Source organism: Staurois parvus, unplaced genomic scaffold (genome assembly GCF_062004578.1).
Source record: "Staurois parvus isolate SC_StPar_1 unplaced genomic scaffold, SC_StPar_1.0 ptg000677l, whole genome shotgun sequence".
In the NCBI taxonomy this organism is placed as follows: Eukaryota; Metazoa; Chordata; class Amphibia; order Anura; family Ranidae; genus Staurois; species Staurois parvus.
The window spans coordinates 834-24,965 of NW_028318473.1; the positions used below are offsets into that span (position 1 = coordinate 834).

General features: G+C 42.8%; 1 protein-coding gene across 1 annotated transcript in view; it reads left to right on the plus strand.

Annotated features, from left to right (window-relative positions):
* Positions 1-1,354: 1,354 nt before the first annotated feature.
* Positions 1,355-24,132, plus strand: part of LOC149447669 (rho guanine nucleotide exchange factor 17-like) — a gene marked incomplete at its 5' end in the record, with an annotated part of 60,666 nt that continues 37,888 nt past the window's right edge. The window contains 6 exons of the mRNA XM_089652237.1: positions 1,355-1,473; positions 6,691-6,904; positions 7,256-7,329; positions 11,406-11,599; positions 22,345-22,598; positions 23,350-23,596. Of these exons, the coding sequence (XP_089508363.1) occupies positions 1,355-1,473; positions 6,691-6,904; positions 7,256-7,329; positions 11,406-11,599; positions 22,345-22,598; positions 23,350-23,596 (1,102 nt within the window). The remainder of the gene's footprint in view (positions 1,474-6,690; positions 6,905-7,255; positions 7,330-11,405; positions 11,600-22,344; positions 22,599-23,349; positions 23,597-24,132) is intronic.

Consider the following 24,132-nt stretch of genomic DNA (forward strand, 5'->3'; position numbering starts at 1 on the left):
CCACCCTTCCCTCCCTCCCTCCCTCCCTCCCTTCCTTCCTTCCCTTCCTTCCTTCCTTCCTTCCCTCCTCCCTCCCTTCCCCCCTTCCCTTTCCTTCCCTTCCCCCTTCCCTTTCCTTCCCTTCCCTCCCTCCCTCCCCTCCCTCCCTTCCCTTCCTTTCTCCTCCCTCCCTTCCCTTCCCTTCCCTCCCTCCCTTCCTTCCTTTTCCCTTCCTCCCTTTCCTCTCCTCCCTCCCTCCTTCCTTCCTTCCTTCCACCCTTCCTTCCCTCCCCCCTTTCACCCTTCCTTCCTTCCACCCTTCCTTCCTCCCTTCCTTCCCTCCCTCCCTTCCTTCCCTCCCTCCCTTCCTTCCTTGCCTTCCTTGCCTTCCTTCCCTCTCTTCTACCCCTCCCTTCCTTCTACCCCTCCCTTCCTTCCATCCTCCCTTCCATCCACCCTTTCCCTTCCCTTCTTTTCCCTTTCCTTCCTTCCTTTCATCCACCCCTCCCTCCCTTCCTTCCTTTCATCCACCCCTTCTTTCCTTTCTTCCTTCCATCCACCCCTTTTTTCCTTCCACTCACCCCTCCCTCCCTTACACCCACCCATCCGCCCCTCCCTTCCTTTCTTCCACCCAGCCCTCCCTTCCTTTCATTAATTTTTACAGCCACCAAACTATAGCAAAGATCTGGAAGTCTGCTGACCTCCATTCTCAGGTTCTCAGATTCAGGGTTTCCTGGATGTTGCTCAATGATAGAATGACTGTGATGTATGATGATAGATTGGCCTTCTTTAAAACAGATGTAGTCCCTGTGGATCTATTTCTATCTACCTTCAGAAATTGACAGACACCTGCTCACTAAAAAAAAATATAGGTCCTGCACGAAAGGCTACCCATGGCTTGACCTGTTCTCCTGGCTACAGACCCCTCAACCCTCCCCGACCCTTTTTCTTCTGTCTGTATCCTATCTCTCTCCCTCTGGATTTTTAAATATCTGAAAAAAGGCCAGTCACATTTAGAAGTGAATTATGCTTTATTTTGTACTGTTCTATATGCCTTATGACTGATTGATGTAGCTAAATGTAAGTTGGCTGTTCATGATCCCTGTACAGCTTTCAATGCTGGTGTATCTATATGAAATGTTTGTATACCTTCACTTGGAACATTTCAATAAAGATTATTGAATGGACATACAGACAGCAATGAAGAAGTAAACCATTTCCCCTCTATACCTGAAATCCCCAAAAAATAAATAAAATGGTATGGTTGTTGGGATTTAGATTTCAAGCACCAGTTTGTATTCACTGATCTATCTATAGCCTTGTAACAAAAAAAACTTTTAAACCATTAATATTAAAATATAATCTCTTTACTCAGGGACATCCCAAGCCTCGAATCGAGACAGTATTCAGAAGATTATCAGCCGACTGGATGAAGATCTTAGCACCATGGGGCAAATCAGCAAACTGTCAGAAACTCTCAGCTTTCCTCACCAGGTGAGACAATAATTGACCATTAAACAGATGCTTCCTCCTTTAATTCTAGGAGGAATCTGTGCAACCATGCCCCCTGAAAGAAAAAGGTTTGTCCAGTGTTTGGAGAAATCTCCGTGCCACCTTTTCTGTGAAGATAAGGTAGCAGTCCCGAGAGAGGGGAAACATCTGCCTGTACTCTCTTCCATTGTTGATAACCCAGTCTTTCCATTGACCTTAATCCTTGACCTGTTATATAAAAAGAACTAAAAAATAAAGGCTTGATCACAAGCATATGAAAGCCTCACAACAACCATGTTCTTTCTAGAATCGCCAAACTATCCTTCAGAGATACCGGCAGGAAGAGGGACAGACAGTGGATGTCAAAGCTGGAATAGACACTGGAGGGGTGAGCCACTGATCACACCAATTTTGCCCAGGAATAATAGACATTTGTTAAGTGGATAAGTTGGGTTATCTTGCAGAGATGGTACCTCCTCTGATGCATTTTGGGGCACAACCCCTTCATCAGACAAATGTCTTGACTGGGTCAACATGTTTTAACTTTCTGATGAAAGGGCTGTGCCCTGAAATACGTTAGTGGAGGTACCCCTCTCTCTACTTTGTAGAGAGAGGGGTACTTCCACTGATCTGTTTTGGGGCAGAGACCCTTTATCAGGCTACTTCTTCACTTGGCCAACATGTTTGATGAAGAAGTTGTGTCCCAAAATGCGGAAAGTGGAGGTTCCTTTCTTTCTGCAAGGTAAGCCTCACCTTGATCCCTTAACAGAGGCTTGTTATTCCTGGGCAAGTTGGTGTGATTAGCAACTCACCCTTCCAATGTCTGTTCCAGCTTTGACGTCCACTCTTTGTTCATCTTCCTGCTGGAATCTCTGAGTGATAGTTTGGAGATTTTAGGAAGGATAGTAGTGAGGCTTTCAACCTTGTGGTAAGCTTCCCTTTTGGGAGGGCCTTTTATACTAAATTCATCTTTCAAAAAGTTGTTTATATGCACTCTCCAGTGCATCTGTTGTCTTTATCTCTGACATTGACAGATTGCTACCCAATCATCTGATGCCTGAACTGGTTGCATTACTTATAACAAGGGTGTTCAACTGTTTGACCTTCCTGGGCCACATTGGAAGAAAAGGAATTGTCTTAGGCCACGCATAAAATACATTGAGAACAGGGGCGGACTGACAACTCATGGGGCCCCCGGGCAATAGGGGATCATGGGACCCCTGTGTCCTTGCCCAAACTCAAAAAAGCCTATGAAAAAGGTACCAGGGACATCTCATGGGGCCACCTACTGACCCTGGGCCCTCGGGCTCTGCCCGAGTTTCCAAATGGTCAGTCCTCCCATGATTGAGAATAAGGATAGCCGATGAGCAGAACAGTTTGAGCATATCACAAGTTAAAGATAACTCATAAAGATAATGTACCTATGTGAGTAATACATTTCCTAGTACAATCTTCCTTCATCCGCAACTTGTCTTTTTTTGTGGGTTTATTTTGCAATGTGGAATCCATGCTAGAATTTAAAAAATAATAGATAAGGGGATTGGATTTCAACTGTAGACTGTGTGCCAGGGTTGCCAACTGTCTGTAAATTCACAGATAGTTTGTAAAATCCGTAATTTTTGCATCTGTCTGTAAATGTCCAATATGGACATGCAGACTGCATGTCTGTCACAGACACACATTCATGGAGAGATGTATAAATCATAGATTTTAAACTGTTCTTGAATTTTATGATGGTTGGTAACCCTGGTATGTGCTGTGTGGGGAGATAGAGGGGAGGTTTTGAGCAGGGGGCTTTGGGGTCACAGCTGAAATCTGGGAGGGCACAGCCCACCCCACCACCCCCTAGATACAGCCATGTGGCATTTATTGCCTGGCACTTTCAGGAGTCCATGCATTTGCTGCTGCCAGTGCTATTACAAACATAACATCCCTCTGGACATGCCTGTGCCGCTGCAGCTGCTGTGCTTGCATGGCATCCCTCCATACATGCATGTGCCTAGCTTGTCCCTGTCGGCCACTGTGGCTTCTATGCTTGCACAGTGTCCCTCCACACATGCACGGGCCGCATGCTGAATCTCTTGGGCCATGAGTTGAACACCCTTGACTTATAACTTCCTAGGAGTGTGTGTGGCCCTTTGTACGAACAAATCCCCTTCTGCTTGGTAAGGATTTTCGAAGCAGCTTTTTTTTTTTTTTTCTCATGTGAGTCAGCCTGTAGTGAGCCACCCACTGATGGTAATTGGCCCATGCAGATGATTCCATATACAAACACGCCAAAGTGCTTACTCCATGTGTGTAAACACTTTTTTCTATCTGCCAACAGGACAGATAAACAAGTCATTTGTTTTACTCAGGAACGGTTGTAGAACAGCGTAGAGCAACACGGGTCAAAAACCTAATTAGAATTTTGTCTAATTCCAGTGTACACCTCTGCGTCTAGACACAGCCAGCAAAACACATAACAAGCATGGTGTTGTCACAGAAGATGATTAGCAATGTAGATAAGTTCTGCACAGGATTTGCTGTTTGGAAATCTGTACAAACATAGAGGTTAAAGCCAGCCATACATGGATCGAATATAGTATAAATTTGATGTGCAGCGCTAAAAATAATTGTAATGAAAGTTAAAATCAGAAATATGATCTAAAATGGCATGTATGCAGTTCATAAAGTGACTTGAAGTGCTCCAATATTCCTATATCCTCCTGAGGACGAGATACTGTGCATACAGGTGTGTAAGGAATGCGCACTCACCAGAACGCGTAAGTTAATGAGCGTTTGTATATTATCTCCTGATGTCATCTAATGGTCTGGGTAATGCCGGAATCCAGTAAACTCCCTCATGTGGTCCTGGGACTTAGTAGCAGAGCATCAGGATGGTCCAGAGTTCCCCTTAGGGGATAGATTTGCGCAACTCTCAAGGTGTTATGGAGGCTCCCTCTCTGGTGGTCAGGTGGTGGGTAGCTGTAAATTAATACTCCCCAGGGGAGATAAGGCAAAGACAACTCCATAGTGTAGTACTGTTAAGAATTTATTGAAGCGTATGCGAATATCCAAGTATATATACAGCTAAAACAAACCGTCCATGTTACAGTTACTCTGCTTCCTTTAGCTGTATATATACTTGGATATTCGCATACGCTTCAATAAATTCTTACCAGTACTACACTATGGAGATGTCTTTGCCTTATCTCCCCTGGGGAGTATTAATTTACAGCTACCCACCACCTGACCACCAGAGAGGGAGCCTCCATAACACCTTGAGAGTTGCGCAAATCTATCCCCTAAGGGGAACTCTGGACCATCCTGATGCTCTGCTACTAAGTCCCAGGACCACATGAGGGAGTTTACTGGATTCCGGCATTACCCAGACCATTAGATGACATCAGGAGATAATATACAAACGCTCATTAACTTACGCGTTCTGGTGAGTGCGCATTCCTTACACACCTGTATGCACAGTATCTTGTCCTCAGGAGGATATAGGAATATTGGAGCACTTCAAGTCACTTTATGAACTGCATATATGTCATTTTAGATCATATTTCTGATTTTAACTTTCATTACAATTATTTTTAGCACTGCACATCAAATTTATACTGTCTTCTAGAGGTTTCATATGGTTACCTTGTGCACAGCTGCTTCTACCTCTTGTGCGCTCACATCTACTTATTTTATACATGGATCGAAGTTCGTCTGATTCAACAGGGAACAGAATATAGTGGCTCAGTAAGGAGGATTCCCCCATCCTTATCGAGTGTGGGGGTGGGAGAATTAAGTATTTTTTTTTTCATTTAAAGGATATGTTCACCTTTCATTACATGTTATATCCATATACAAGGTGTAAAATGTAACATGTTATGAATGACTGACTTGTCTTTCTATCGGTAAGTATCGGTTTGCCCGTACGAGGTACAAGCGATCAGATACACTGACAGGTCTGCAGGAGTCCTGCATGGCATTAGCAATCTGCTGATCACTGGTGCAATGCCTTACAGACTCCTACAGCAAAAAATAAATGCACATTCTTTGCCTGCATTAAAATGTGCATTTATTATTATTATTTTTTTTTTTTTTGAAGGGTCAACTTATCCTTTAACTTGCTGGTTAAACGAAAATACCTAGATCATCTATGGCAGGGGCATCAATCTCAGTTTCATTGCGGGCCACATGAGTATTATGATTGCCCTCAAAGGGTCAGTTGCATCTGAAGGATTAGATTTCCAGAGCACCCCACTACCCCACAGTGCACCTCCCTTACCTTGTGCTGCTGCTGGGGGGAGCTGGGAAGCAGAAAGTACAGTGTATGGAGAAGGACCAGAGGAGGGATGGAGTCAGCTGCTGGAGTCTGCTGAATGCTGAGACCAGGAGAGGTAGAGATGAGAGAGTCATGCAGCCGCACAGATAGGTTCAGGATCTGTAGAAGTAGTTCCGACGTCTTCTTATGCCAACTGCTGAGGGAATGGGAGGTGGGGGGGCAAAAGACGATCCTCTCCATGGCTGCATGAAATCAATGGATCTGGCGGAGGAGTCCTGTCCTCTTCTCTGCTGCTGACTGCTGAGATAAGATGGGGCAGAGAGGAAGGGGGTACCACAGCTGCCTGCAGGTGAGGTGCGAGGACCACATGAAATGCCCTGGGGGGACTCATTCAGCCTATGGGCCTTGCATTTGACACATGATCTATGGGCTGTCCAGTTTAGGAGTACATATACACAGGTTATAGTTTTATACAACCCTCAGTAGCTGTCAGTGACTAGAGAGTCACTGTTCCAATACCTTTCCCCACATGAGCTTGCATGGCTAGTCATATGATAGGAGCCATTTCACCATGATATGTTTTTTTGTGCTGCTTTTCTGTTGTGGTCTAAAGGAAGAATTCTGAACAAAGTGAGAGTCTCTTGAAAGCGCACCCCAACTCACTTTTAATTACCTTTCTGCACTCTACACATCACTCATTTCACTGGCATGGTCCACTGTTGTCACCATCAAGAAACCCAGCCTAAAAATGCCTGAAACTATAGCGGGAGTGCATGCAGACTGAAAGTGGCTGCAAGACATCAGTAACATTCAGATGCAACAGCAAATAAAATAAAGTGTTTTATATTGATACACAGAACACACAATTAGCATTTACATCTACTTTAATGGTGAACAGCTCCTCTGTATAGCTAGATTACTGTATTTCTCTATTGTGTAATACATTCTTGTTTTGGCAGAGCCTTGATGATGTCATCAAAGACATGATGGCCTCTGTGCATCGCGAGCTGGCGGAAAAGCAGTCCCTCTCCTACTCTATGTCATTCCCGCCAAACAAAGTGGAGTTGACCACCACCAAGGCTGACGGCACCGAGTCCTTCATATTTGAATTCAGCAGCCCAGATGCCAGGCTGCACTTCGAGCAAGCTTTCGAAGAGGCCAAAAAGAAGCTGGGTAATCCATAATACTCTACAGGAATCGCATAGGATCATTCCCACCAATGCTATTGATTCAGTGTTTGGTGGAATCCTGTGTTTTAAATCACACCTTGGAGTTTGAATTTGAAGTACAGACAGCAAAAGTGCAGCAGCATCTACACATTGTCTGTGCTAGACAGGCTGCGGCAATACAAAGCTATGTTTCTGCATCTGATTTATGTCAGTTTTTAAGGAGTTTGATCTGGAGAGTGGGGGAGCGTGTTTTTGGATATAAATACACCAAAAATAAAAAAAGACGTTAGCACACCTTTCATTTTTTGTATTTAATTTCTTCCTTAAATTTCTGATTCTTCTCTTCTCTTCGCAGCTTCCAGCAAGAACCGCCTAGACCCAGAATTCCTGAAGGCCATCCCCATCATGAAGACACGCAGTGGAATGCAGGTATGGCTAAAGAAAAATATCTGCATTTTTTCCTTAATTGTTTTCCCTTTCCTGCTTGCTTTTCCTCAAGTGCAAATTCCAAGAAAATATCACTCCATAAATGCAGTGAATTGAAATGCGGATTTTTTTCCCCCTATCTGTGTCTGAACCAGACATGAGCAACATGACAGGTGTGTAGATGTATTTAGAACTCAAGAGACCGGTCACTGGTGATGCCTTTCATACAGGCTCCACCCATAGGCTCCCAACCACATTCTTGTAGTTATTAAATTCAGACCATTGGCGGATACATGCTGTCTTTTTGTGCTTTGCTTTTATGTTCAGCAATTCACTGCACTATGCAGACCACCAATCAAGATCCTGCAGAGGAAGAGGCTTATGCAGCCCTCATCCTTTCTCTTTGATTTTTGCTTTCAGATTTATTCACAAATACCCAAAAAAGAGAAGAAAAATAGTAAATGAAGAACAAGGAATCTCATGTTGTAATTGCACTTTGATGCCTTCCCCAATTACTGTGACTCCTCAGACACAGGCCCAAAAGGACATATAGATAAACTGTTCAGCTGTGATTATAGTCCACTAATGATTTGTTAGTGTTGGGAATCATTCAACTGTCATTTGTACATGTTGTGGTTAGTGTTACGATTGGGTTCTATCGGTGTGTCAGTGTATCATTATTGTTAGACCTTCTCTACTGTGAGTGTGTCATTATTGTGGAACTTCTCCTAATGTCAGTGTGGCATTATTATGTGATATTCTGTAGTGTCAGTGTGTGATTGTTGTATGTCCCTTGATGTCAACGTGTCATTATTGGGGGATGTCCCCTGGTGTCACTGTTGTTATTGTGGGATGTCCCCTGGTGTCAATGTGTCATTATTGTGCCACTTGCCCTACTGTCAATGTGTCTTTAATGTAGGGCCCACCCTAGTGTCAGTGTGTCATTAATTTAGGGTCCATCCTAATGTCTGTATGTCATTATTGTAGGGTCCACACTAGTGTCTGTATGTCATTAATGTAGGGTCCATCCTAATGTCTGTGTGTCATTATTGTAGGGTCCACCCTAGTGTCAGTGTGTCATTAATGTAGGGTCCATCCTAGTCTCTGTATATCATTAATGTAGGGTCCACACTAGTGTCTGTATGTCATTAATGTAGGATCCATCCTAGTGTCTGGATGTCATTAATGTAGGGTCCATCCTAGTGTCAGTGTGTCATTAATGTAGGGTCCACCCTAGTCTTTGTATATCATTAATGTAGGGTCCATCCTAGTGTCTGTATGTCATTAATGTAGGGTCCATCCTAGTGTCTGTATGTCATTAATGTAGGGTCCATCCTAGTGTCAGTATGTCATTAATGTAGGGTCCATCCTAGTGTCTGTATATCATTAATGTAGGGTCCACACTAGTGTCTGTATATCATTAATGTAGGGTCCATCCTAGTGTCTGTATGTCATTAATGTAGGGCCCATCCTAGTGTCTGTATATCATTAATGTAGGATCCACCATAGTGACAGTGTGTCATTAATGTAGGGCACACCCTAGTGTCTGTATATCATTAATGTAGGGTCCATCCTAGTGTCTGTATATCATTAATGTAGGGTCCACCATAGTGACAGTCATTAATGTAGGGCACACCCTAGTGTCTGTATGTCATTAATGTAGGGTCCATCCTAGTGTCAGTTTGTCATTAATGTAGGGCACAACCTAGTGTCTGTATGTTATTATTGTAGGGTGCATCCTAGTGTCTGTATGTCATTAATGTAGGGTCTATCCTAACGTCTGTATATCATTAATGTAGGGCACAACCTAGTGTCTGTATGTCATTTAATGTAGGGTCCATCCTAGTGGCAGTATGTCATTATTGTAGGGTCCATCCTAGTGTCTGTATATCATTAATGTAGGGTCCACACTAGTGTCTGTATGTCATTAATGTAGGGTCCACACTAGTGTCTGTATATCATTAATGTAGGGTCCACACTAGTGTCTGTATATCATTAATGTAGCGTCCTCACTAGTGTCAGTATATCATTAATGTAGGGTCCATCCTAGTGTCTGTATGTCATTAATGTAGGGTCCACACTAGTGTCTGTATGTCATTAATGTAGGGTCCATCCTAGTGTCTGTATGTCATTAATGTAGGGTCCATCCTAGTGTCTGTATGTCATTAATGTAGGGTCCACACTAGTGTCTGTATGTCATTAATGTAGGGTCCACACCAGTGTCTGTATGGCATTAATGTAGGGCCCATCCTAGTGTCTGTGTGTCATTATTGTGGGATATTTTGTTCTTGCACACATAAATAGTTGTGCAGGATTGTATTGTTGGTTGATCCCAGTTTCAGATTTTGTTATTCCACATACTCTGACAGGCTGATCGCTTCTGTTTTAGGCTCTTAATAGGCAGCTTTATCATATTTCACACAGGTATATATCTGCATTAAAATAACAAAAACATATTTGTTACAGTGAGGAACAGAAGTATTTGAACACCCTGCAATTTTGCAAGTTCTCCCACTTAGAAATCATGGAGGGATCTGAAATTCACATTGTAGGTGCATTCCCACTCGGAGAGACAGAATTTAAAAAAAATTCAGGAAATCACATTGTATGATTTGTAAAGAATGTATTTGTCTTGCACTGCTGAACAGAAGTATTTGAACACCTGAGAAAATCAGTGTTAATATTTGGTACAGAAGCCTTTCTTTGCAATTACAGAGGTCGGACGTTTCCTGTAGTTTTTGTCCAGGTTTGCACACACTGATGGATGTTGCAATATGTCGCCAACTTGTTCATTCCATTCTAGAAGACTTGGTGCTGTCCTTGCAAATCATGGAGGTCATACAAAATACTAGATGGAGTAGTTTTTGTTGTGGGGTGTATTCATTTTTGCATCAAATAATTTGAGTAAAACTGAAGATCTTGAAATCTAAGTTATATTATTTAACTTACGTTAATGTAATGAGCTAAACAAATGTTCTATAAAAAACTCAGTTTTGTCAAAATCGTGAAAATTGTTTTTGTGTTCATTGAAATATTGATTAAAATCTTACTTTTCAATAGGGGTGTACTCGTTTATGCTGATGAGAGCACTGTGTATATACAGTGAGGAACAGAAGTATTTGAACACCCTGCGATTTTGCAAGTTCTCCCACTTAGAAATCATGGAGGGGTCTGAGATTCACATTGTAGGTGCATTCCCACTCTGAGAGACAGAATTTAAAAAAAAAATTCAGGAAATCACATTGTATGATTTTTAAAGAATTTATTTGTCTTGCACTGCTGAACATAAGTATTTGAACACCTAAGAAACAGCAAGAATTCTGGCTCTCAAAGACCTGTTACTGTGCCTTTAAAAAGTCCACCTCTACTCCATTCATTAATCTAACTTAGTAGCACCTGTCTGAGCTCTTTAAAGACACCTGGCCACCCCACAGTCAGTCAGACGCCAACTACTACCATGGGCAAGACAAAGGAGCTGTCAAAAGACACCAGAGACAAAATTGTGGACCTCCACAAGGCTGGAAAGGGCTACGGGGCAATTGCCAAGCAGCTTGGTGAAAATAGATCATGTTGGAGCAATTGTTAGAAAATGGAAGAGGCTAAAGACGACTGTCAGTCTCCCTCGGACTGGGGCTCCATGCAAGATCTCACCTCGTGGGAATGAACCGACAATGTGAATTTCAGACCCCTCCATGATTTCTAAGTGGGAGAACTTGCAAAATCACAGGCTGTTCATATACTTCTGTTCCTCACTGTATATCACTTAGCTTACATTGCAGAGATGAACTATTAATATATATTTAGGGTTTGTTTGTTATATTTGAGTGTAGAGTGTATCTCTCACCTTTGGGCTTTTTCAGGAAAAATCATGTAAAGAGTAATGGTGTTGGTTAATGCAGAACCCAGAACAACCAATCAAATCTAATAAATTATTGACCTGTCAGTAGTTAAGTGAATTGTGATTGGTTACCATTAGTAGATAGGCCATCCTTATTTTTTTTAGGGCTGATTTACTGGACAAACCTGAATGTCTTTTCATACTGTATATCGTCTCACTGACCTGCTTCTTTTCCCGACAGTTCTCCTGTGCCTCCCCCATTCATAGCAGTTCAGACAACGTCCATGAGGTCTGGGTGTGTAACAGCGATGGATATGTGGGTCAGGTCTGCCTCCTCAGTATCAGAAATGAGCCAACAGTAGAGGCCTGTATCGCAGTATGCTCTGCCCGAATCCTGTGCATCGCTTCTGTGCCGGGACTGAAGAGGAACTACAGGTATGTCAGATCCATGGCTGATAGAGTAGTAATCATAGTAAAACATACTGTACTACATTCGTCAGGTATGAATCAAGATAAGTCTTTCCATATATTCTACTGCATATACAAGAAAAAATGCATATCTGGAAACAATAAGCAGCTGCTGTCACTGAGAGCATAAGGTGTCGCATATACCTCCACCTTAGGAATGTCTCCCTATAGCAATTTGGGTTTAATAAATGCTGATTTCTCAAAGTTGCTATTTGCAAGCCCAATGGACACTGCTTTGTGCCCCCTGTGTGGTAATATCGAGGCCACCTGATAGGTTGTTCAGTAAAACCATGGGAATTGTTTAGTTGGAAACACTACTGGAAGAAATCCAGGCTGCTCTGTGGCCACAAGGCCCAACAAAAGAAGTATGTAGTGTAGGCCATAGCTATATGCAAGGAAGTCAACACACAGTATTGATCTACATGAACTACATATATATATAACACTGCACAGTTAGACCCTCAAAACCTGGGGTGCCCAAATTATGGGTTTAGGTGTTGCCAGTGTTAGGGATATATTGTGATACTTCCTTTTTTTTCTCTGTATCCCATTGTGAAGAGATTTCCCTTCACTTCTTCTCCCAGAGGCTCAACAGGAAGTGAGAGCAAATCTCCCAAAAGTGAGGGGAAACCCTCTTAGGAAGTTTGGACTACAGGTGACAGGATTTCCTCCATGTTCCTGTTGTGGTGACAGCTGTACAATTTTGGATTTCCCATCACTTTCTGTCCCAGGGACAACTTTCAACAAGGCAAATAAAGAGGGTAAATGTGCTTAATGGGGCATAGACGGGGGCTCTAATGCTACCTACTCCATCCAAAATTAAAATAAAAGTTTTGTTTTCAGATATACTGTATATTTAAAGCCTAAGTGAAAAATCAACACAGGAGACATAACTTACAGTCGGTAGGATATGTCCCTTGTGCATATTCCTCTTTTAGGTGAAATTCTCTCCTTTCCTTCCCCCCCACACCTACTGGTGTAATCCTTCAGAGAGCCTGACCATGCCTGTCCTTTCCACCCTGCCTTTCTATTTTTAGAAGCTGCACTATACTGTGAACAGAGGCGAACTGACCATGTGGAAACTCGGGCACTGCCCGAGGGCCCGGGGTCAGTAGGGGGCCCCATGAGATGCCCCTGGTACATTTTTCATAGGCTTTTTTGAGTTTGGGCAAGAACACAGGGGCCCCATGATCCCCTATTGCCCGGGGGCCCCATGAGTTGTCAGTCCGCCCCTGACTGTGAATTAATCAAACATGATCTATGATTGGAGGATGAGTGGATAATCGAAAAATCTGCCCCTTATGCTCATAGATACTGTTTCATATAAGCTGTAGTGTCTGGAAGGAGTAGAGTTTTAGTTAAAAGAGGCATTAGCAGACAGGACACATCCTGCTAACTGTAAGTTATGTCTCTTGTGCTCATGTTTCTGTTTTTTTCTTTTGGCTGAACTTTAATTTACAAAATCCATTTTTGTTCCTTGAATTCCTTTATACTGATTTTTCATTCAGTCAGTTTCAGCAGGTTTGCCGCCGTGTTTTTTAGTAGGACTGTAGCTTCTTGTCACTGTGGTTTTTAGCAGGACTGCAGCCTCTTGCCACTTTTTGGATACCCAGAACTCCTAGCTGTGCAGGAACCGGTCAGGAATCCTGGCAGGGAGGTCTCACTATTGGCGTATCTAATGCAAATGTAGCACCCTCCTAGTTTTTCTTTTTTTTTTTTAATTAGAAATATTATTTATTAATGTTTAAGGCATGCATAGTACAGAATGCAGTACAAAATATAACACAATATGAAAGAATCAGCCATTAACAAACAGAACAAAAGTACTAACAAAAAATTTCCACTGTTACCAGTTGCCCAATAAACAAACAAGTACAAGAAGTTTGTGGTATTATTATGCAGTAAAGGCACACGCAGAACCCCACACACAGTGCAGTAGATGTTCCCCTCCAACAGTGGACCAGTGGAAAATACAGCAGATACATCTTCCTACATGATAATCGAAGCGAATAATACAACAGGCAAAGCACATCTTGAAAGGATATTTACAACAGCCTATGCATTGTCAAATCCAATGGGGCTAAAACCAGAGTGGCCAACCATGCTTCCCAAAGTTTCTCAAATTTGCCTGGGCACCGCGATGTTGGTAAATTAAGCGATTGTATCGCAAGATTATAGCAATAGTGGTGAGACCCTCCTGCGCTCCAAATAATGTGTTTAAACAATTAAAACAAATTAAATATATGAACCCCAAACAGCTGCTAGCATTAAATCATATACCAGTGATCAAGTGAATATAAACCATATAAATGCTGCGCTACATTCAAACTTATTAAGTGAATGTGGAATCCAATGACACAAATCCAATATAGTGACAATAATAATGAAATAAATAATACGTGCTTACTAATAACAAAATTATCAAATAAAACACCCAAAAAGATGAAAAAACACAAACTTAAATCTATACACATGTGCATAAAAATACACATAGATATAGTTACATCACACGTGCAAATGTGAAGTGAAATAATGGTTGCTTATTAAACGCAAACAAAAAGTCCAATATAAAAATATTGAAGGTGAACAAAACTGTAAACGGTGTTTCCAATAATACTGTAAAGTGACCACAGGTGAAAACAAATCGTGCAGGTATCTGGGTGTAGATAGAGCTTATGAATCCAACCACCTTCTGGATTAGCCTCTCACCTCATCACTTCGACCCTTGCGGATCAAAGAGCAATAATGGATCCCTCTCACAGATCCTCCAGGCACCACAGCACTCCAAAAACGCTTTTCAGGATTTAATATTCCCACTCAAGCTCTTCTCCAGGTATAGGTGAAATATCAATCTCTCAGAACAAAACAGATGAATCCTCCCATAGTGTAGTATATTTATTATACCATAGGAACATAGGAACATAAAACTTTTTGGTAAAAAATTCCACTTACATAGCAGCCAGTCCACATGAGACCCTCATGCTCTCAGATGAGGATATATCTGTGTTTGTTGGGTGTACAGCTGAATAACAGGTGTACCAAGATGGCCGCCACGCCGGAAATACGTCACCGCGCTTACGCCGACGCGTTACGTCACAATAACACGTGACTTCATCAGGGCTCCTGATGAAGTCACGTGTTATTGTGACGTAACGCGTCGGCGTAAGCGCGGTGACGTATTTCCGGCGTGGCGGCCATCTTGGTACACCTGTTATTCAGCTGTACACCCAACAAACACAGATATATCCTCATCTGAGAGCATGAGGGTCTCATGTGGACTGGCTGCTATGTAAGTGGAATTTTTTACCAAAAAGTTTTATGTTCCTATGTTCCTATGGTATAATAAATATACTACACTATGGGAGGATTCATCTGTTTTGTTCTGAGAGATTGATATTTCACCTATACCTGGAGAAGAGCTTGAGTGGGAATATTAAATCCTGAAAAGCGTTTTTGGAGTGCTGTGGTGCCTGGAGGATCTGTGAGAGGGATCCATTATTGCTCTTTGATCCGCAAGGGTCGAAGTGATGAGGTGAGAGGCTAATCCAGAAGGTGGTTGGATTCATAAGCTCTATCTACACCCAGATACCTGCACGATTTGTTTTCACCTGTGGTCACTTTACAGTATTATTGGAAACACCGTTTACAGTTTTGTTCACCTTCAATATTTTTATATTGGACTTTTTGTTTGCGTTTAATAAGCAACCATTATTTCACTTCACATTTGCACGTGTGATGTAACTATATCTATGTGTATTTTTATGCACATGTGTATAGATTTAAGTTTGTGTTTTTTCATCTTTTTGGGTGTTTTATTTGATAATTTTGTTATTAGTAAGCACGTATTATTTATTTCATTATTATTGTCACTATATTGGATTTGTGTCATTGGATTCCACATTCACTTAATAAGTTTGAATGTAGCGCAGCATTTATATGGTTTGTATCGCAAGATTATTATTATTATTATTACTACGAGTTTATATAGCGCCAAAGGGTTTGCTCAGCGCTGTACAATAGGGGGGACAATACATGGCACAGTACAACAACAACAAACAATGTACGAGGGGTAAGAGGGCCCTACTCTTACGAGCTTACAATATTCTGCCTCCAATCCTCCATAGTAGGGGGAGTTTCTGATTTCCAACGCAAAAGAATAGCCATGCATGCCTGGAAAAGGGCCTTGGAGAGGGCTTCTAGTATAAATCTTGGGTCACATTATCTAAAATACCTAAGACATTGTTTAGGGTCTAGAACAGGGGTGGGCAAACTTTTTGACTTGAGGGCCGCAATGGGTTCATATATTGGACCCGGGGGCCGGACCAAGAGTAGATGAATGATGTGTATGTGTCATCCATAGTAAGTATAGTAATATTCCCCCATAGTAAGCATAGTAATTAATCCCCCATATAGTAATTCATCCCCCATAGTAATTCATCCCCCATTTAGTAATTCATCCCCCATATAGTAATTCATCCCCCATATAGTAATTCATCCCCCATATAGTAATTCATCCCCCATAGTAATTCATCCCCCATATAGTAATTCATCCCCCATATAGTAATTCATCCCCCATATAGTAATTCATCCCCCATGTAGTAATTCATTCCCCATATTGTAATTCATCCCCCTATAGTAATTCATCCCCCTATAGTAATTCATCCCCCCTATAGTAATTCATCCCCCCTATAGTAATTCATCCCCCCTATAGTAATTCATTCCCCATATTAATTCATCCCCCATATTAATTCATCCCTCATATAGTATTTCATCCCCCACAGTACTATTCCCCCCTAAGTAGTAAGCCAAGTCCCCCCTGTGTCAATTCACTTACCTTTGCTCCGCGCGTTCCTCTCGCCGTGTTCCCGCGCCGTTCCGGTCTTCAGGGCGGACTGTGAGAGGAGCCTAGCTCCCCTCACGTTCCTCACGCTGCCCCGCCTACACACATTCTGACAGCCGATGTTTGCCACGCTCCGCGGGCCGGATTAAAAGGTCCGCCGGGCCGTATACGGCCCGCGGGCCGTAGTTTGCCCATTGCTGGTCTAGAAGTAGGTTGGTTTGAAACACCAAATTAGGAGTGTTGATCACTTCCTCCCAGCATCGATGAAATTTTGGACACCGAAATAGCATGTGGATAAGATCCCCATGGTCCCGCTTACATCTGCCACAAAGAGGGTCTTGGCATAGCCCCATCATACACATTTTAGCTGGTGTACAGTGAGCCATCAGTACAATATACAGTTGTGATATGCGGTGAGAAACTGTCAACGAGCTAAGATGGATAGACTGCAGAGCTGCCTCCCACTGGTCTTCCTGAAAAGCCCCCACATCTCTCTTCCTGCCCACTAGCCCTATTTGGGTATTTTTCTAAGTAATCTGACAGAAGCATAACATAGCAGTGAGAAATAATCCCTTTAGTAGTTGTAGCTGAGTGTAAATAATTGAAAATGGGGGTGGGAAGGAGTGCCATAAGGCTGGTGGGCCTTGAGGTGCAACTGCATGTTTTAACTACATGTAATAAAATAGCATTGTACACGGTAAATTATACCTGGACTTCAATGTATCAAATGACATGAGTTGACCATTTTCAAATATATGATTCAAATGAGTTATCCCATAGGATTTGCACTTAGAGGCATATTGTAGCTTGGCCAGTTCTGGTAATGCCGCATTATTCCATATGGGACTATATGCGGTGTGACTTGTAACCTGCTGCAGCTGCTTGATCTTGACCCAAATTTTGTGAATTAATTGATAGGTAGGGAAGGACTTATTTGGTTTACAAAAAGATTGAGCCTCAAGACCTTCTGGTAATGAACCAGCGGCCGTAGAATGTAACATAACTTGTAGCGTAGAATCATTAGCTGTGGCATTAGTGGTGCCTCCTTCTGCCATACCTTTTACGCAGATGTTGCACCTGGCTAACCAGATAATACAACCAGGAATTGGGCAAAGTTATCCCCCCTCTATCCTTAGGATGCTGTAACTGTTCTATCCATATCCGTGGTGGGCGGTTTCCCCAAAGTAAGGAGCAAAAATTAGTATTTATAATCGTGAAGGCTTTCAGTGGAATCATTACTGGCGAATTGTGAAGAAAATACAGCAATTGGGGCATAAATATCATTTTTATAAGGTTCGCTCTACCTGCCAAAGACAACCAGAACTTAGACCATATCTTCACCTTGTCTTTAAAGTGAGTCAACAACGGGGCTAAATTTAAAAGGCAGTAGTCTAGTAAATTGGAACTAATGAGAATACCCTGTTATTTAAAGGAGGATGGTATTATAACTGGACAGAAAGTAGACATTGCTGGGTCCGTGACCCCATCAGGTGGCAGCAGGGCTGACTTAGACCAGTTAATTATTAGCCCAGAATATTTGCCAAATTGAGAGATTATATGAGTGGCTGAGCCTGTATCGCCAAGCAGAAGCAATATGTCGTTGGCATACAACAATATTTTCTCGTGGGTGTTACCATATCGAAAACCCACCACCTCCTCACTAGCCCGAATTCACACCGCCAGAGATTCAATGGTCAATGCAAACGATAATGGATAGAGGGGGCGACCCTGTTGGGTACCCCTAGCTAGCTGAAAAGTTAGAGAAGCTGCTCCGCCTTGTCTGGTAGCTGCACAGGGAGAATGATATAAAAGCTTTATCCAGGTTATAAAACGCTCGCCAATCCATACTTCTCTAGAATCCTCCACAAATAGTCCCATTCTACACTATCAAACGCCTTAGTTGCATCAAGCGACAACAGTGCTCTGGAACCCATGTTGTCAGCAGGCGTTTGCATATCAATAAATAATCTACATAAATTGACATCTTAGATGTCTGCCTGATAAGGGTGCACTATTGTGGTGATGATTTTATTTAATCTAAGTGCTAATACTTTGGCTAGGATCTTCACATCCGATTGTAACAAAGAGATAGGTCTATCGGAATTGGGATCAGTGGCCACCTTGTCTGGCTTCAGCAGCAGTACCACTCTGGCCCTGATCATGGAGTCTGGTAGAGTGCGTCTGTCATAGGCTGCCTGCAGCACCGCTAATGTCGTGGCAACATGGAATCCGCATATATCTTATAGTCCTCCATTGGGAGACCATCCTCCCCCGGGGCTTTATTATTGGGGAACAGACTGGTCGCCCTGGCAAGCTCCTCTATTGTAATAGGTGAGTCCAGGAGTAATTTTTGGGCAGAGGAGATTGTACGTATCCTGAACATATTTGTCCAAAGTCTCAAACGTGTAAGAAGATTTTGATGAGTAGAGGTCCGTATAATACTGAACTAGCTCCTCCATAATAGCAGAGGGAGTATTCACCAATCTACCCGTTGAAGAAATCAAGGACCCATTTGGTTTTATTGAGTCTGAATTAATTTGGCTAACAAGCGGCCAGACTGCTCACCTTCCTCATAGAAAGTTTGTTTAGTAAAGAAACGCCTCCTCTCTGCCTGCCAACTGGTCAGGCGAAGAAGCACCTCCTGCGCTGATGACCATGCCTATTTGTTAGACTCAGTTGGGTTATCTATATACGTACACTCCAATAGTTGTGCCTGCTGGGTAACCTGGGCCTCATGCATCCTCGTCTTAGTTTTAATCACAGATATTTCTGACACAAATACTCCCCTAAGAAATGCCTTAAATTTATCCCTAGTAAGTAAAGGATCAACTTGAAGATCATTATGATGAAATAAATCATCAATCTGTTGTGCTACCATGAAGAAAGCGTGCTATGGGTTTAGGAGAAGCAGGAGAACTGACGGGAAGTGGGCTAATGCGTATGCCAGCAATCCACCCAATCTACCTCAGACAAGAAACAACCAAGGACAGTCACTCTAGCCTGGGGACCCGCTGCAGCCAGTGGGATCCAGATACCCATTAAAGTCACCCAGCACAAACAATGGCACATTAGGCTTATCAAGCAAAAACTCTATCAATTGTCTCAAGATATTAGCTGAAAAGGGTGGAGGTATATTTACAACTGCTAAGACGCAGATAACAGAATATAGCTTACACAACAGGAATACAAATCTGCCCTTGGGATCAATTTCACACACCAGCTTCCTGTAAGGTACAGCTTTATCTATCAATACACACACACCCCACATGAATAGGCAGTGTGGGTGGAATGATACAAGCACCCTCCTTGTTTAGCTAGAGGGAGCTAGATTCTAATGGTTAGACAGGAGCTGTTGGCAGCTCAGGTGTAATAGCCAGTAGGGTCAAATTTTGGTCAGGGCTGAGAGGCTCTGCAGGCCAGCCCCTCTGGAATTTCCCACAGCTCTGAGGCTTTTGACTGACGGCCTTGGAGGGAGTAGGTGGATCTGAGGAGTGGCTGGCTGCACTCTTGAGGGACCTCAGCCAATCCCAAACAGAAGGCTTGGCAAGGGGCTGGACTCCCTTAAAAAGTGAAGGAGCCTGCTCAGTAGCAGGAGTGTGGTGGGAGTGGTGTAGAGAGTTGGAGGAAGATGTGAGGCTGGAGGAATAAGACTGCCAGGAGGCCTAGTGGGATGGGGCCTACCTGCAAGCCTGGAGCTGGAAAGGTGGAAAACTTGGAACTCACTGGTCTCTTGAGAAAGGGCCACCTGTATGGCAGGGAAGGAGCAGCCCAACTGATAGGTCCGGTAGCAGCAACCAACCTACAAGCAGTACAGGAGAGGATTGAGTACACCTGCACCCCCTGGGTGGATAGGGAAAGGAGCACTCTGGTGGGAAACCAGATTGGCCCCCTACTAGTGACTGTTCATCCACTTAAAGGGACAAGAGCCAGATCCCCTGCTCAGGAAAACCTGTAGATTGCTGGGTGAAGAGGAGTTCATCTAGAGTCTGGGGTGGTACATCAAGGAGACACTGGCTAGCTCTCCAACAGAGACTGTGTTGGAGAGAATAAAAGATTGTGAATAGTGTTGGGAAGGTTATCGGTTCACTTGGGCAACCTATACCTCTCTTATCCTATCCCAGTTTTAAATCCCTTCAATATACAACAAATGAAAGCTCAAGGATTGGTTACTGCCTGTAATAAAAGCAGATATTGAATGGACCATCATCCTCTAGAGGAAGCACTGAGATAAATGTTCTAAGAATACTAAAGAGATCCTTGCATTGTGTTTTGTGTCAGAGTCAAGTTTCATTTTGTGGTTTGCGGTGTCTGCGTATATGACAGCATGACTCAGCCTGTTATGGTGACAAGAGCATGCAGCACTGAGTTTACCGCAGGAAGAAATATGATTTACTGGAGATGGGAGGAATCCAGTGTCCAAAGACTTCAAGGATTGTCTTGTCCTTCTGTGGGAAGATCCTCTCTGTGGGGGCAGTTTCAAAGAGCTCCTGGAGATTTTTTTGCTTCTAAACAGATGTTGACCACTACGTTAAGAGCTGTGTAGAAGCGGATGCATTGAGGAGAAATTAAATTGAGGATGGGATGTTGGGTAAAGGGGACCTAAACCTTACTCTGATTTAATCTATTTTACAACACCCCCCTGCAGCTGTCCTGTTATTGATGATGCTCATAAACATTAAATGGCCTAATTGGGTGGTGATTCAATGTCTGAGGGATAGTAGCCCCCAACAAGCATTCTTGGGGATTAAAATGACCAGGCAGGTCTGTCTGCTCACCTCTCGCCTGCCTTGTCCTTTTCCTCTTGGGACTAGTCCACCCTAGGAATGATTGGGCACCTCCCCACCATGGTATAGAGAGTAGGAACTAAGGTGATCTATAGATACTGTGATATTCTTTCCTGAAAACTTGGGTTGCAGGAAAGAAAATCACTCGATTTCCCCATCAACACAGTCAGTGTTGATGGGGGAATCCCTCCCGTGGAGCTATTGTGTCCTCCCAGCAGGGGTGAGGGGGGAGGTCATGGGTAGTTGTCCCTGCCCGGAGTGTGTGATTATTGCTAGCGGCTATAGCCACTGGCAATAATCACATGCCGAAAATCTGACATGCTGGTTCTACCCAAGTCAATTGATGGATCGACTTGGGTACAATCGGCCTGCCCATAGATGGTTTGAATTTTGGTCAGTCTCAGTTGAACCAGCCGAGATTCGAACCATCTGGCTGGCTTAACACACTTTGTATACAGTATATTGAGTACTAGGTGAAAACAAAGAAAAAAGGAAGACAAATGTATGCATCCTACACATCTGATGACTAGTAACTTGCAATATATTTTTTTTTGTTGGGTTTATATGCATTTTACCTGTCAGCTGCTTTAGGCTCCCTCCACCTGCTGGAACCCAAATGGTGATCAACTCACCATCTTTCAAGCACAGCCAGCCAATCAGTGGCTCTACCTGAACATAGATTCTGCCTTATGTTGGCAAAGCCTGTCCACTCTCTTCACCTCACATACATTTTTATTGGCTAACAAGGCCATCTATTGTAGTGATGAGCCAGCAGTAATATTGAGAAACAAGGGTGCTGGGGAGGGGGCACCATCTGGAAGTGTCAGTTCTTCACCTTGTCAGAGCAGCCGGGCATTTGGCCAAAGACAGGAATGTTCTGGAATTTCTAGATGTCTGTATACCTTTTTGGCATCTTTTTTTTTCTTCCAATGTGTACTTCGCACAAGTGATAAATAGGGCTTCAGGAAATGTGGTGCTGTTTGAGTCATACAGTTTAAAAAACAGTGTTGTGGTCACCTTGAATGCATTACTGAAAATTCATATTAGATGTTGAAGGTATCTTATTAACAACATCTTCTCTTAAGTAGAGACAGGCCGGCAGCTATAACCAACCAGACGTCAGAGCGTCTCCCACAGAACTCTCTGGATGAACCGGCATCCCAGCAGTGCCTCCATATCTCTATCTCTGGCTCATCTTTGGAACTCTCCGAACACACAGACAGTGCCAGCCGAGATTTGGTGCCATTTGATAGTGACGACACCGATGACGAGTCCTCTCCTAGCCCCTCGGGAACCCTCCAGAGTCAGGCCAGCCGCTCTACCATTTCCTCCAGCTTCGGCAGTAAGTTCTACTTCACCTTACTGTTTAAACAAATGTTTTATAAATACAGTATTTCATGTATATTTATGTTCCATTAAATAATGTTACCTTTACGTGCATTCTCAGCTGACAACAGACCAGGATTTTTTTTACTAAATTAGTGTGCCATAAAAAAAACAATATATGTATAAAAATGATTTAGGAATGCAAATTAGTCTAAGGCCTCTGTCACACCATATGCAGAGACGTGAGTTTTTCTGCACATGTTCTGTAAGGGCACAAAAAAAAAAAAATGTGTTTTTGATGCGTCCTGTTTACGCCACAACACTAGTATCACGTGCAGATTTTTTTCCGAACCGGAATCTGCAACATATATAAAACTTACTGAAACCCGTATGAAAACTGATGTAAACTGATGTTTCTTCAAGTAAAATCTGAGCATCAGTTTTTCTCCTCATATGTTGTGATTGAGGCTTTAGAGTTATTGTTAAAGCCCAACTGAACCTTCAGTTTGAATTGGCTAAATACATTTCAGGTGCTTTAAAAGAAAAAAATGCACAAGTAGAAAAGTATGTCTTCTGCCAGCATGCTGCAGAGTGGAAACTTTGCTCTTTATGTGGAAGCAGTGGCCTCTGTGCAGAGGCTCAACACTCCTCTTACTGAGTCCTATACCTATAGAGCTGCAATCAGCAAAATCCCTGGGGCATAAGACCTCTGTAAAGAGACTTTGAAGTAAATGTGTGTCTGCATCTAATGAGCTCCTGTTCCCCAGATGAAGAAATGCCGAGTGCCAAGGACACCACAGCCGAGACCACCAGCTCGGAGGAGGAGCAAGAATCCGGGTTTCTTCCAATTCCCACCAACTTCAACCAGAACCGGGAGAGTGAGAGCCCTACTGAGGGGCGAGCAGTGAGGAGGTCCAGTCGCAACTCCTTCACACGGGGCAGTCTTGAGGACCTCATGAGCATCGACCCCGAGGCCTATCAGAGCTCTATGTGGCTAGGCACTGAGGATGGCTGGTGAGAGACATCAAATCAATTCATTATACATTATGTGTATAAGTAAAAATGGGACCTGTCTTTGTTCTTGTACAAGTATGAAGTAAGGTAGATATTGTTCTTTTGTCAGGTATGGCGGTTCCGCTTTGTTTGTTACGTTTGTGTGTTATAATTCAGAAGAATGCAATAGTAACCAAAGAGTAAATCCACGCTAAGGAGTAAATTCATATAAACAAGCCGCCACTATAACTGTGATACCAGACAAAATGTATAAAACAAAAAAAGCAGCACTAAAATCAATAACTCAATAAATCAATCAATGACTTAAACAATTATGTGAGAAAGTATGTGATTCAATAAGTGATACAATTTAATAAAAAAAAAATTAAATACCACAGAAAGTGTCTATAGAAAATATGTGCCACAATATGTGATACGTTTAAATAATAAAATGCCACAAAAAGTGTTCATATGGAAAAACGTTCAAATACAGTGTCTCTTTATTGAAGCTCCTCTTCCCCAAGAAAGCTCCAATCAACAGGTGCAAAAGATCTACG